The sequence below is a fragment of the Amia ocellicauda genome, chromosome 7 (assembly GCF_036373705.1).
Source record: "Amia ocellicauda isolate fAmiCal2 chromosome 7, fAmiCal2.hap1, whole genome shotgun sequence".
NCBI classification, from domain to species: domain Eukaryota; kingdom Metazoa; phylum Chordata; class Actinopteri; order Amiiformes; family Amiidae; genus Amia; species Amia ocellicauda.
In genome coordinates this window covers 8,599,289-8,615,083 of record NC_089856.1, presented here as the reverse complement: position 1 = coordinate 8,615,083, position 15,795 = coordinate 8,599,289, and the positions used below count along the sequence as shown (strand labels likewise).

Below are 15,795 nucleotides of genomic sequence, written 5' to 3'. Positions count from 1 at the left end.
TTGTACTTTGTTTTGCACTTATGTTGTAAGTGGCCCTGGCTAAGGGCGTCTGCCAAGAAATAAAAATAATAATAATGGCTTAACCACAATGTTGTGGAAGTAACCACAATGAAAGTAAAATGCTAGATTCCAACAAAACAGCAATATGCTTCTGTTTCTGTTGCATAATAATAAAGAAAGGTTAACCGTAACATGTTCCAAATTACTCTGTTCTGAAGATTTCATACCCTGTATTGTTTTTTATTGAGCAATGATGTCCTTTGACACCCCTCACTGAAAAATGGTTAATTTACATGATTCCTAGGGCTAAACTATATCAAGACTTTGACCAGCTCACTAATAGCATCCATTAATACATATAAACATGCACCTACCAATTTGGAGGTCATTTATCTTTTCAAAAGTACCAAAAGCAGTATTAAAGCCCTTAAGGTTAAAAATGCAATATGTTACTATTAAAATGGAGGGAAAATCAAACAGATGTTGTAAACTAAATATCTGTTGCATTTTTGAGATGTCACTTGCTTTGATACTTTTAGTACAATACTTTTTTTTTCTCCAACACTTCCTCTTGGAATACATGCATTTTGGATAGAAGTATCAGCCAAATAAACATACCAATAAAATAAAAACATTAACCACAAGGAGTGTGAGAAAACCATATTTATCAATGAAATTTCAGATATAAAAATTGACTCCCATACAAACTGATAAAATGAGTAACTGACAAAATCTCAAGAACAAAATTGGAAAAAGACATTTATGGGGGAAAAGCAAAAAAATAAATAAAAAAATCTTCACTGCCTAGAGAAAGTTACTTTTGCAGGAACAAGATTGATGACAACTTTTATGTATGTTGAATTCAGACATGAATTATGTTTCTCCACCCCCCTCACCCCCCCCCCCCACCCCCTGAGTCTATCCCTTAGCTTGCTTTTTTGTCAAAGCACCCCTTACTGGTCACACTCTCCTGGAAAGCCTAGGACAAGATCTCCTAAATGTGGTCTATTTCAGCCCTAAGTTACCTGCTGAACCTCAAACTGGGGCAATCACAACTTGGGGGAATCTTAGAAGAGACAGGACAGTCAAGGTGTGGTGGGGAGCAATGTGAAATTAACAAAGAGCAAAACAGTGGACATCCTACAGGAGACTAAGCCAGTGGTCCAGTTTCTCAAATAAAGGGTTCATTTTATTAAGCAATGAGGTGGAACAAAAACCAGCACCAGTACCAGTCTTCTCCACCACAGCTGTAGCAGCCCCCAGATAAGCAAAGATCTACCTCTTCCATCATGCAAAGAATGGTGGGGGGTTTAAAAAGTTACCTGCAGATTCTCTTTATGCTGAGCATTTGCAATATTGGACTCCCAAGTGGCTTAACTAATAACGGCCTTCATTCTGAGGGCAGGTTAAAAAACAATAACTAATAATTTAAGAAAAATGGCGGACAGGCAGACAATTAAGCTTTTATTATTGTAAGTTTGACTTTGAATTAGGGAAAAAGTCTCCAAGGGAAGACACAGGGAACTACTCTGTGTATGTCAGCAAAAGTAACATTTCAGTGTTCACCTCTGCTTTTGGAACCACTTAAACACTTTAAACCTGCTATGCTGGTCTTTCTCTCCCTCCATGCTTTATTAAACCAACCCTGAAGTAAGAGCCACCAGATTACAAATGGCATTAAATATCCCAACAAGGCCAAGTTTCATTATGGCCTAATCTTGAGATCACAACAAAAACAAATCCATCCACTCCTTCAATATCAACAGTATGGTTATAATTAAGACCCTACAAAACTCACAGGTTAATTTAAACAACCTGAAGATCAGATTTATTCAAGCCATCAATCCAACAAATTCCAATGTCAGGAAGCAATCAATACAACTCAACTACTGGCTTATCAAATATCCTATAATACTGAATAACAATTAAGGTATTATTTCCAATTGATAATTAAAGCTTACCTACAGAAATTAAAACCTTAAAATGTATATATTTCCAGAAGTTCTATAAACTGGACAAATCAAGGTTACTGAACAAAATACATTTTAATGTATTTATTTATGATTCCTACATAATTACAGCAATAAATAAAAAGTGCAGGGGGAACATAAAAACAAAAATAGTTGATAAGTTTTTTCAGTCTGTAGGTTAAGCTTTAAAAAACACATCAAATGGATATATGGTAATGTAATTATAAGAGGATACATTATAATCTGCCAATTGTTGGGTTTATTGATTACTGGATTTATTCTCAAGACCCACTTCATTACAAAGGCTTGATTGACGTTGAGGTTTCCGACTGTAAACCCAGTCTTGAAGTCATTAGAATTCACCTGGTCTTGGCTACAATATTGTTGTCCAGATTGTTTCGTGGTTCAAGCACCAGCATCATGGCTTATGATCAAAACATGAACTTTTTCTTATTTGGTTTGATCCCAATTACAGAACACTCTTAAAACACAACCCCTCAATCAAAACTGACTATAATAACTATACTCCCACATCGATCTACAGAAACCCCCACCCTACAATGGGCTAAAAGAACTGAGGAAGGAAGTTGCGATTAACCAGTATTGAAATGTCAAGGTCTATAGCTTTGGTCTCCAAACCTGGAGCTATGCGCTGTAGACTCAGTTGGAATAAGAGTTTTATGGCCATTGAGATGTATGTTTGTTTCTAAAATACAAAAAATATATATAATACAATAGGCCAGTTGGATCTTGCCAGGAAAAAAAGATCAGTTCTGAAAGGCACTGGAATGTCCTTTGGGATCATATGGAGGAGCTCTTCCCTCGCCAGCCGCCTGTCCGTCGGCTCCTCAGAGTCGCAGGTGAGGCACGGGCATCGTGACGTCTCTGAAGAAACGGTGCACCAGCGCATTCTTGGCAGAGATCCTCTTGGTGGGGTCGTAGTGCAGCATTTGCTGGAAGACAGACAGGACAGCAGGTGAGTTGGTTAGGACGATTAAGGCATACACTCAGCTAAGGCTCAGACTAAGTTATGATTGTCTCCTTTTCATATTAGGTCACTCTAAGCTTGAAATATTATTATTATTATTAGGTTTAGTTTCTCCAAGGCTATTGCTAGGATTAAATCAAATCTTTGACTCACCCCCTATTAAAAATTAAAACATGTTCTCAGTGGTGACTGTATTTCTTCCTAGATGCTTTGATTATCATCCACTATACAACTGCTATTAAGTGAAAGGATTGCAGTTTGTGGGTCAACGTTTTGATTCAATACTGCCCTGTTTATATTTAGACAATTATACTTGTGAAGTATGTGGGCTTACGTGCCAAGCCAAGCAGTTCAACCCAGACAATAAATAGAAGATCAACACTGTTGCCAAGCTAAACAGTTCAAACCACACAAAAAACATTTTCACTTCTAAAATGATTTTAACCGACAGGGGAGTTTAATGATCCTCAATTCATTTCTAAAAAATAAAACCATGACTTACTGCCAGCAGGTCTCTGCCATCCTCGTCTAATGGGGGGACCACCTTGGACATCTCCTGCCGTGGCCACTTAGGGAAGGAGGGCTTATAGTCGGGCATAGTGGTGACGCCTGGCCACGAGGCTTCGTCCGGCGTACCCAGGGTGCGAAAGATCCGGAACAGCTGGTCGATCTCAGAATCACCAGGAAACAAGGCTCGTCTGGTGATCTGGAAACAGCAAGAGTCAAACTTAAAATACACTACAGTTATTTATTATGCATTAGGAAATTTAGTTTACACCATAAAATACCAAGCTTTTTAAAATCACTTTTGCAGCGAGAGAACATCTTACCATCTCAGCGAAGATGCAGCCCAGACTCCAGACGTCTACTGCTGTGGAGTAATATTTACAACCCAGAAGGATCTCTGGGGCTCGGTACCATAGTGTCACCACCTGAGATGTACAGGGAGACACACAGACGCAAGTTAAACCTGGATCCCTCACCATCTCTACCGGGTAATTATCCGCACAGATATTCACACAACAGGAGAGTAATCATTCTGTGCTGCACTATTTGGAAAGAAGATTACAGATGAGAAGAAATACCCACTAGAGGGAGCCATAATCAAACAAGTAACAGACCTAACTTGCTTAAAGTATTCTGGTTCAGAGCACTAAAGAGCATCCAACACTGTATCTAGACAGGTATTCAGATACCCGAGACTGCATGTTGTATAAATATCTGTATATGTAAATGTGCTGGATATCTGTTGTAAATCCATGCACTCTGTGGATAAATGTAAAATGATTTTTCTTTATAGGATAGAATAACCTATACCTAACGTTTTTGAATGGCTGAAAGAAACCAAAAATAAATCCTGGGGAAGTTCAGTAGAATGGTGGACACCATCGGCATCTCACCTCAGACTTAACCCCACACCTCACAGCCAAAATCCTCAACACACTTGTCAAAGCACCTCAAGTCCTTTCCACCTGAGCACCTAATTAGCAATCTTAACTAATAATTCACTTAATATCAATAAACATGCCTGGTTCAAAGGACTAATGCAGACCTACAAACACAGTTAGGATTGTATCCCTGTAGGACTGGAATTGAAGAACATGGCCTTGAAGGAAGTGATCATCTGTCCTAAAAAACACCTGCCCCCTACTCTTCTCACCTCATGGGTGTAGGTGCGCACTGGCACCCCAAACGCCCGGGCCAGCCCGAAGTCAGCCAGCTTGATCTCTCCCTGGGCATTGATGAGCAGGTTCTGTGGTTTGAGGTCGCGGTGCAGAACCCGGTGCGAGTGACAGAATGCCAGGCCCTGCAGCAGCTGGAACAGGTAGCTCTGGGTACAGGCAGAGTTTATATAAACATCAAATTATCCAGCTCTTTATAAAATCATACATTCTCAAATCATTGTAATTAGGGAAGTAGAGGACTATCATCATGGCTGCACTGCAAGGACACTTCCCATGACATGTTTAGGACTTTTAAGAGTGGGTTTTCAAAGGTTCCGAAATAAAAGGCAAACATTTTCAAACTATAAAAATTCCCTCCAGACTGCAGTTCTGGAAAACAAATCGAACATATATTACATCATTGGGGGATGCTGACACAGGTATTTCTTAAATTAATATGAACCATTACACACATCTGAGGAAAGAATGCTGAAAATACATAAATCTCTTGCTCTCCCTACCTTGACCAGAGGTAGTGCGATGCCAGAGATGGAGGAGGAGTCCATGAACTTCTTCAGATCCTGGTGGAGGAACTCAAACACCAGGTAGAGCTTGTTTTCAGTGTGGATTACATCTTGTAGCCTACGGACCGAGAGAGAGTTTCACCCCAGCATTGACACGTGCACAATCCCGTAGCTAGGAGCGTACAGCTAAAGAAAAAGACTTACTGAACTGTGATCAACAAACTGAAATGTTTCCAGCTGACAAAAACCCAACAGTAAGCAGAGGGATCTGATTACTGCTGAAGAGTACAATATGGGAAGGTTTTTCCAGTTTATACAGTGGAGTTTGTGTAAAAAACAACAACAACAAAAAAAAACATTGTTGAACTTATTTCCTTTTAGCCAGTTTAAAAATGTATAACAAATTACAGAGGGAATTACGAAGTCCAAAATGAGGACAGTGGGCATCAGAAATAAACTTTAATAAAAGGATACCTGTCAATAAAGGCCCTGTTCTGGAAGACTTGGAAACTAAATAAATTGTCAAGCACAAAAGAAAAACCTGTATATTGCCGATATAAAGATACCATTTTTAGTTTTTCAACCAAATAAATGAATAAATGCTCATTCTGCAAGAGATAGATAGAGCCTCTTTCTACCCTGAGTTCAAACAAAAGTAAGCAATCGTAGACCAAAAACAAAAGTATCGGCAGTTGTTTTGCTGTGGAAAATGCAAAATTATTTGCTTTACAACCATTTTCTCTCAGACATGTAAATGATTCCCGTGTGAGATGAGCCATCTGCCAAATCACAGCATTCCCCAGGGAGTGTCAAGGTCCAAAAAAAGCATTGTTGGAATAAACATGTCAGAGTTTAGAAGCTGTACTTCAGTGGACTTACTTGACAATGTTGGGGTGGCTGAGCTCCTTCAGAAGGGAAATCTCTCGTATAGCAGTACTGGGTACCCCCTCTGTCTCCCTGAAACACACCGATACACCTAGTTGAGTTAGGCTAGGTCAACAGGTACATAGCAACAGTGAGCATCCAACGGCCCTTTAATACCCAAACTACAGATATTGCTACAGGGGAGGGTGTGTCAGGACCAGTCTTCTACTATTAGTAGTAGTAATGATTATAAGTAGTACTGCTAGTAATGGATGTATGTGTGGTTGACATCTTTGTCCAAGTGACCCATATTCAACAAGGATCAGTACAGAAATAACATTGTCGACTGATAAAACAGTAACATACAATATAGATTTCAAAAGTTGTTCAGAGAAACAACATACAGTACAGAATACAGTAATAAAAATAATCAGGCCCAGGACTAAATTACAAATGATTTCCCCATCCGGATGTACTGTGAATGGGATACCTTATGGAAAATACTTTGATACTGTAGTTAGTATATTAGACATACCATCATTACATTGGGGAAGAGTCTACAAATGTAGAAAATGTTTACAATGGCTCAATGTACTTAAATGTACCCAATTTGATCCAGATTTTACAAACGACAAAGGCACCTCCCAGTCCTATATAGAAAAGATTGGATGGTTATAGTAATATTAAAAGCATAAGCATCATGTTAAGCCCTATTTATATTAAGCACAATTAGTTAAAATATGGCTTAATGTTATATGTATGCTTTTAATATTACTTTAAACATTTAATATTTTGTATGTAGGAGTGTTATGAGTCTTGTCATTTGTAGTTTGGATATAAACAGGTAGGTTTTCAGAACAGTAACTCACGTTAACCCATTCAACTTTGAAATTAAATTATATTATATGAAGGGCTTAACATCGTGATTATTGTTAGTCAAACGTCTGCATCTTGTATTGGTAGCTTTAGGACATGCCCAAGTGTAAACGTAGACACTCTGAAGAAAGGTTTAGTTTAATTACAGCAAAATGACGTCCGTTAAGCGTTGTAGACCCTGCCATTACACTATGAGTGCATGCCATTCAACTGACAGGGGTCTGTCTGGTGGCACACAAAGAGAGGCGAGACTAGGGCTGTAAAACAGTCCAAACAAAGCGCCACGTCTGGGGAAACGAGAGCAGCCCACATCCAGAAAATAAATTCAACAACCAGACCTAAAGACACAGGCTACCACAGAGCTGCGCCATTTCTCGATGCAGGAGACCGACGCATCCACTGCAAAAATAATCACAGTAACCCAACATACACCCAGCTGGAAAGTGGCTGCCGTGGACACGCTGGGAAGTTGGGCTGCTCCGCGGACGGCCCTCCGCCGGGACAGGAAGCGAGTCGCAGCGCCGTGCGGGCTGTGGCTGTTGATGTCGGTGACAAAGGAAGCAGACGGTCTCACGGTTTGAACAACAGCCGGTCCTGTAGTATTTGATAGTGGGGGTATCACGTCCCCTGCCACGCAAACTCGTCCCGTTATTGGGGGGGGGGGCACCGAAAACGAAACTAACAAACACAGACAACAGCGACAAGTTGAAAGTTATACTCACGTATCCAGTCGGATTTTCTTCAGCGCTACGGTCTCGCCTGTCAGTTTATTCTTTGCCTTGTACACCACCCCGTAGGTCCCCTCTCCGATCTTCTCAACTTTCTGAAATGACTGCATGTCGCGCCCCCCCCCCGCCACCCCAGTCTCTCGGGCAAAGTCCCACCGTCGGTCGCCCCCGATCAAAGCCCGATAACTGTCCGATTAACGGGATTATACACGGATCTTGGCGTGTGACTGCTCGAGGTGGTCCGCCCGACACCAAGGGGGGACATGAGGGGGGGGACGAAACTGAACCCCGAAAGACAGCGCCGCATTGACCCGCTCTCTCCCCTCCCGAGACAAAAAGTGCCTGAACCCGCCAATTCCCGCGTAGACGAAACCACGCCCCCGACCCCAAGCCCGGCGGAACACACCTCCGCTTTGTCATATCCGGCATATTTTCAAGGCGCTGAGTGGACAAGGGCGTCAAACCACGCCCCTCACACACAATAGACACGCCCACAGCAACACCAGTATGCAGGACTCATTATCATAACCCCGCCCTCTTTCGCGCCGCGGACCCGCCCTGTGTTGCACAAAGGCGGGACAGCAGGCTTGTTGTTCCGGAGGGAGAGCTCGTTTTGAATTGAACTGCTGATTTTGAGGCGGCAACGTGAGCCCGCTTCTTCAATTCAAATTTTCCTTTCACTTTTTTTTTTTTTAATTTTATTTTCTATATATAGCCAACAGTTTTTTGGACGTTGCCCACGGGATAAAGCTCACAGAACTAAGCCTGTTTGCATCCTGATCTCTGCAATGTTGAAAGTGCTGCATCAGGCGCTCTGTTGCTGATTCAGACACGCTTTTGCTCACTGCTAATATAGACACCATCACATTCTCACTGCTGCTTCTTCGGCCAGCTTGTCAAAAAACAATCATTGACTTTGATTTTTTCTTGTATCACGAACATACTTTTCTAATTCTTGACACGTTGGTTTGGTTTCAAATGCTATATAATTTACGTAGGCGTTTCAAACTAAATTGTTAGAAAGCCAAGCTGTCTTCTATTTCCCCCCCAATCAAGCTCTTCGCTGACTTTAGTTTCTACCTTTTTATTTTTGCAATTTATTATTGGCAAGTTCAACCTGAATACAAATCATATTAACCTATCAACTATTGAAATACATTAGATATAGTTATTGTCAGTTGCTATATAATTGTTGATGGATAAGATAGTTATTAACAGGTGCTATGTAGTCTTTTGATAGGTGAGTTTTGGCAATTGACGTTCTATATAGTTGATGATAGGTGCTATATAGTTTTTTAGGATGTAAGAAAGGGACAAAAGTCAGTATACAGTGTAAATAAATGCTGTCTTCACTACAACATTATCACTCTAAATTCTACCCATGTAGCATGATTACAGAACTTGGGCATTCAAAACTGTATTACCTTTACTTTCTGTATACCTGTGTTGTTTCATATTTATAGGTGGGAATTGTTGTGGAAATAGTTGAAAAGGCAGCAGAGATACTGTGAATGTTATAAAATGTGTTTTTTAAGTAGCTGTTTTTGTTAGTAATCTTAAATTAGTTAACTGTTAGTTAAGTGTTAAATTAGTTATTATTCTGCAATGATTTGTAGAGTGTTCATCTCAGAATAAGATTGTATTGCCTTTCAGGCCTGATGTTGTTTATATGCTACATTTCCAAAGCTTAAAAACAAAAATCTGGGTGTAGGAAAATTAAGCATTTCCTCATGTTGAGTCTTATAATGAGTAAAGATTTATATTGTTATATTTTTTCTTCTGTGTTTTTATATGCTTGGGTATCAAATGGATAAACTGTGTGTGTGTGTGTGTGCAATTGATTAAATAACTAGATCAATTCAGAGTTCCAGTTGTAGTGAGAAACAGAAATAACCCTTCATGAGCTGAGATTCCCCTCCCCTTACCTTTAACCACCTGTGCAGACTCACAGTTTCCCCCAATTCTAACTGCTACCCCAAACTGCCTAATTTCTTCACCTCTCAGTGTCATAGTTTCTTCACTTTTAAACCATAGTCAATTTGGCCATTCCACCTACTTTTCAATTTCAAGTGGATTAAATGGCTGTGCAATAAAACAGAACTAGGCACATTTAATCAATAGGACATTACTGCTCAGTTAACAATAATATCTTGCATTTATGTAGAAGCTTTCATCTTGTGGAGTTCCAAAGCACATTAGTTGGGAGGGGACTCACTTCACCCACCACTAAAATGTAGGACCAGTAGCTCACCACACTGCTAAGTTTTTGTTTTTTTAAAAGGATTTACTTAACCAATTAAAATATACTGGCATTTATTTAAGGAGGCCAGGTTGCAATTTAGCCAGGATGCTGGGGTTTGCATGCATGCATTCTTTGGAAAAGTACCATGGGATCTTTAATGCCCACATGGGGTCAGGATCCCAGTAAAATGTATCACAAAGTACACCCCTCCAGACCTGTTTTTCTCTTGGCTTGTCAATGGCCAGCTCACAGGACAGATTTTAACCCTCAGGAGCTCAAATCTTACTGAACTGGGAGTCACAAGAGCTCCCATAAGCCTGATTAACTTTACATGCCATGCATATTTTTGCTTTATCTTTCAGCTCTGCTTTGTGTGGAGTTTTTGTTTAATCAGGACAGAAGGCTGGAAGCCACCCAAACTGGTGCCTAGGGCCACAGTGTCCCATCGCACCATCATGATTATGACATGAGTCTGATCTCTACAGTATAGTTCCCCTATTCAAAGGCTGTCCCATTACTGTGGATTTTTACTAAGGTCTTCTTGGCTGTATTTCAGAGCGCTTATCACCCACTTCTGCAATCAAACCTTCAGATTATTCACACATTAAATATGGATTTATGCATTAATTACTATGTAATTTTAATTATAATTATTACTTGCCTGTTGCATTTGTCCAAGGGCACTCATATTTGTGGACGAATTAAGTGAGTTTTTGCTAGTTAAACCTTGTGGAGTGTAATCTCAGAGAGCCGTTATTGAACGTAATGCAAAATTCAGTACAAACAAACATACAATTGTATAATCAATGAGGGGAAGTGACTGGCTGAATAAAACAATGTAACTTTCACCCATAAGTGTTTCACGTTCTCTAAGGTGTTTTAAAGGAAAACTAAGATAATTAGCGGATATAAAAATGTTTTACATTACCATGATCTTTATTATTATTATTATTATTATTATTATTATTATTATTATTATTATTATTATTATTATTATTATTATTATTTATTTCTTAGCAGACACCCTTATCCAGGGCGACTTACAAAATATAAGCGCAATACAAAGTGCAAAAATACAGTGCAGTTCAAGGCATAAAACATTACAAATTCCAATATACATATTACAGTGAAATTCAAAGCATAATACATTTTACAAATTCCAATTTACACAAGTGTATACAATATATGAAGTCTTACATCCTGGATTGTAAAAGCTGAGTGCAGATAAGATGTTAGGTCACAGTCAAGGGCCAAGGGAAAGGGAGCATACATTTATGTAGCAACATTATTCCAACACTTGTTTCACATTCCACATTTAAACATTGTCCAATTTTCACTTTTTATTAGTGAAATACCTTTACCCATATTCCACTGCACATGTGGTGACAGAACCCAGTTCAATTTTCAGTATGACCTAGTGTTTAGTTTGATTTATATGGAAACAATAACTGCTGTTCTGGACAAGTCAGGGTGCTGTTTAAATTCTGAAAGTACCATTTTGGTATGCTGAGCAGGATGTCAGCAGGAAAAACTAAAGCTTGTTTCTGCAACAGCGCTTATCCATTTATCTTTTCTGCTGAGATTTTTGCAGGGAGTGCTGCTTTCTCCCTGGAATAATAAAAAACAATCTACTGTCACATATACATGAATAACATGTTCAAGTCCACTTTTGAAAGGTTTTAGTATTGCTGTACACATTTTCATATGCCTTAAGGACTTCTCTTTGTGACCATGTAATAAATATAAAATATTCAGTGCTGAAAAGTTTAGTTTTTATTTTATTTTGTTTTAATTTCATAGCCAGAAATAGATATTGAAATTATGTTTATATTCAACTTTCATAACATATGTGGATCAATCATTTACACAACATCTAGGTCCCCATGTTATAGTCAAGTTAAAGTCCCAAAGTGCAACAATTAATAATACTATTTATAAAATGGTTATAAAATAAATGGAAGGAACCTCCATAAACAATTCTCAAAACAACCCATATAATTCCTGACTCAAATGTCTGCCCTTGTAGTATAAAAACAACAGTTTCAAAGATTAAACAAGTGGCATAAAACACATTAAAAAAAGCAAAATAAATAAAGGCATATGCATCACAAACACAATTTAAAATCTTTTAAAGGAAAGCATGGGAGGTGGGAGAGATGCTACTTAAAATCACGTAGATCAGCTGATCGGTTCTTACAGCACTCCACAATCATGCTGTTGGAGTAAAATTACAAACAACCCCTTAGTTGTCTATCAATAACAAATAGTAAGCTTGGTCTCTCCCACAGTACATCTCTCTCCCAGCTCGAAAGCTCTGTACTCAGGGGGTGTTCTCCTTACACATTTCATCTACAAGAAAGCTGATTTCTCAGATTGGTGCAAGAAGCCGAGACAAACCAATGAACAAAAGTGCGTCACACTCCCATGGCAACGAAAGACCAGGAGCACATTCAAATACTTAAAACATATACAAATTAAAACAGAGATGAGGTAGGAAATAAACAAGCAAAACACTAAAATACATACGAAAACTACATTAAAACCACCTGGTTGCAATGTTCTGGTTTTCATTAATGATACCTTGCACCAGGTCCCTTGAGACTTATGGCCCCGGTGCGTCTGTGCCCTATTCTGCAATTATAGCTTAGCTCCTATCCACCAACCTGTGCTTCCACATAATAGTCACAGTGTTTTACGTCTATACTTTGCTCTCTGCATTGGCTTGCAGTTAAATGCAGACAAGTCTTTAAAGTTTTGATTAGGTTCCTCACAGTGCTGATCCCTTATATCTCTAGGATTTTTTGGCACTCTCTAACTAATCATGAATGGATGACACTGAAATGTTGCTGGAGGAAAACTGTGATTGGTAGTAACCTCTGGGGGGCACATAGCTTCCCAGCAATGACATCACATTTGCTATATGCATAATCAGCCTCTGCCAAAGGGAGTTCCTGGGTGCTGCATCCAGTAGATATGCTCTTGATTCAGCCGGTCTTGGATCTATGCTATTTCCAGCTTTAGCTAGAAGTTTCTAGGTAGGATGGCACACAATAGGCCACAGTCATATGGACACAAATCATCTAGAGACTACTGGGATCATCACATACCACCGACTCCCTGTGGTTTAATAGGTGCCTGTAGGTTGAGAGTGTTAGTGGTTCAAACTACATCAAAGTTCATACTGGTTTCACAGCTTGGCCGTGGGCATGCACCTACAGTGCAAAAAAATAGCAGGTGGCTTTGATAAGTTAGTTTCACAAGAGACCTGCTTTTTCCTGTCCCTCCTGAAGCCAAATGGAACCTTAGCAGGGAACGGAGTTCACTAACTAACGATCCTAATTTATGGGGATTTAAAATACAAAAAGAGTAAAAGAATGTGAGGACAAATATTTTTAATTGTTGTGTATCTTGCCTTTGTATCTGTGTTACATTGTGTGTTAGGAATGCTAATACAGCTGAGATGTTTTGCTTTAGCGGATCGTACGTGGCACTGATTGTTGGTTAGTGGTTTTCTATTTTATGGCTAGTGATTTTCTTGTGTAATGATCTTGAATGGATTACATGGAGTATAACTTGTATTGTGTGAGGCCATGCGTTCCATGTTGAAGAAGGAATTTTGTGTTCCATCATTAGATCCATGAATTGAAAGATTGTGCTATCGGGGGTGTTTGATGGTCCTTTCTTGGTTTAGTGAAGCATTAGAACAGTACTCATGTGACTCTTTCATGTGCGTCTATACCCCACCCCCCCCCCACGATAGCATTCTAATAGTCTACTAAATCCCTCATAGGCACCTGACTGAACACACCATACACTCCCAGCCTTAAAGACAAGTAGAAACAAGTCTATAAATCTGATAAAATAAAGATCTCTGTTTAGCACTTCTGTGGATCGGAACAAAAATCCAATTTGATGATATAATATTATTTTTATTCCTGCCTTGCGCCCTATGCTTGCCGGGATCGGCTCCGGTGTCCCCCGCGACCCACATGGATAAGCGGTTTCCGAAAATTGATGGATGATGGAATATTATTTTTTCAATCACAAATCCACCCCCCCCGAACTAATTTTTTTCCTCTTTCCTTAGCAATTGCAGCATATCCAAAGGTTGTGGGGGTGTGGAACAAACAGTCCAGTAAAGCTGAAGCTGCCCACGTTTATTCAAGAAATAGCTGGATGAAATACAGAGATTGATTAGTTACAAGAAAACCAAACAAGCCTTCATAATCTCACTTAGGCTGTTATGTACTGGGATCCCTCAGAATAAAATGTATCAAAGTTTAATAAGACCTGATTATCCCTCCGCCATAACTGACCTCAGCATTATAATCTCCAAGTCTGGTGAGGCACAGGGCTGAACTAGAGTCACAGAGAGGTTGTAATGCAAAGGGACAAGCACAGAAACACAGCTCAGAATGTGTGCAGTAATAATCCACTGAGGCCCAGTGCATTCCTGCAATTTCAGCCCAGCCTCACAACAAGGCTATGTCTGGTTATATGACATTTGAAAAGCCTTTAAAATAAAAGAAGCTACAGTTACTTAGAGGCCATCCTGAGTATACTTCACCTATGCACAATCTTGTTCCTCATTTAGGCTTTTGCAAAGGGGACCATAAAGCCAAGAGAGTGAACATCCAAGGTTGTTTATTTCCTTGCTATTGCCAATACACTGTTAGCCCCCGACTATGTTAGTATCACCTCCAAATGTAACTTATAGTTTAGTTTGTCAAACCTAGCAGTGACTTCAAACATTTTTAAGATCTCTTTTTGCTAAGAGTAATTTTTTGCGTTTTGTCTAGTCATCGGGTTATATATGACACAAGAGTTAGGACACAATGAAAAATAAAGCACTCTTAAGAATGAGAGCAGAATGCACTTATTTAAACCGATGGTTGAAAGGAGTCTGGAACAAGGGAGAGATTCTCAGATCAATTCGTTATTAGCATACAGATGGGCCTGGACACTATGGAGCATAAGAGAGGTGCCCTTTACAAAACATTGTATAACTTTAATGAAAGATAAATTAACCTCAACACATTGAATGGCAGGGGCTGTGTGTAGCCTCATGAATGAAGTCATGTATCAAAGAGCCCATTGACAAAGTGCTCCAGGAGCTCATCTTGTGACCCCCTTACGATGCCATGATGCTGATCACAGAACACTTTTATACCATCAGAGACTCTCTTTGAGCTCTCACCCACGTAAACACACGCACACACATGGGGTATGACAATTAACCTCTTTCATCAGAAGGGTTAAAAGTCTTACACTTGTGCCACAGGGAAACAAAAAACTATAAACTAAAGTATGCAGGGTCATATTAAGGAATAAACAGGGTGGGAGAGTACACTATAGATGTGATATGTAGCTCAGTCTACTCACACCAATCCAGCACCAAGGCCACACTTACAATTATCAAGGATTGGGAAATAGAATTAACTAGTAATTAAATAATTTTACATTACAAATAGTATATTTCAGTATACTCAGGTGATTTGCTATACATACCCACTATCAAATGTATGTATTTATTTAATGTTGCAGTGATTCTGTATCTTGATGTAAACTTGATTTACAAATACATTTTCACTAACTGGATTTGATAAAAGCAGGTCAAATATAATCAATAATTTTAGTGGGCAAACTTGGATAGGGAGATATATACAGACGGGTGACAAATTAAAGGGAAAAACAACATAAAGTGTCTCAGTTAGGTGTTGAGCCAAACGAGCCATCAGAACAGCTTGGTATAGATTCTACGAGTCTCTGGAACTCTACTCTGGGTTTTGATGATGGTGGTGGAGAGCACTGTCAGCCCAAAATCTCCCATAGGTGTTCAATTGGGTTGAGATCTGGTGACTGCGAAGGCCATAGCATATGATCATTTTCATACTCATCAAACCATTCAGTGAGCCCTCGTGCCCTGTGGACGGGGGCAT

At 39.5% G+C, this 15,795-nt stretch overlaps 1 protein-coding gene across 1 annotated transcript; it reads right to left on the bottom strand.

The window, feature by feature from the left end:
• Positions 1-1,447: 1,447 nt before the first annotated feature.
• cdk2 (cyclin dependent kinase 2) lies at positions 1,448-7,968 on the bottom strand. Its single transcript, XM_066708202.1, has 7 exons — positions 7,609-7,968; positions 6,026-6,103; positions 5,144-5,264; positions 4,619-4,789; positions 3,789-3,890; positions 3,461-3,664; positions 1,448-2,923 (listed from the first exon to the last, which is right to left on the bottom strand). Exons 1-7 carry the CDS (start codon positions 7,722-7,724, stop codon positions 2,819-2,821), a joined length of 897 nt encoding a protein of 298 aa, XP_066564299.1. The 5' UTR covers positions 7,725-7,968; the 3' UTR covers positions 1,448-2,818.
• Between the last annotated feature and the right edge of the window lie 7,827 nt (positions 7,969-15,795).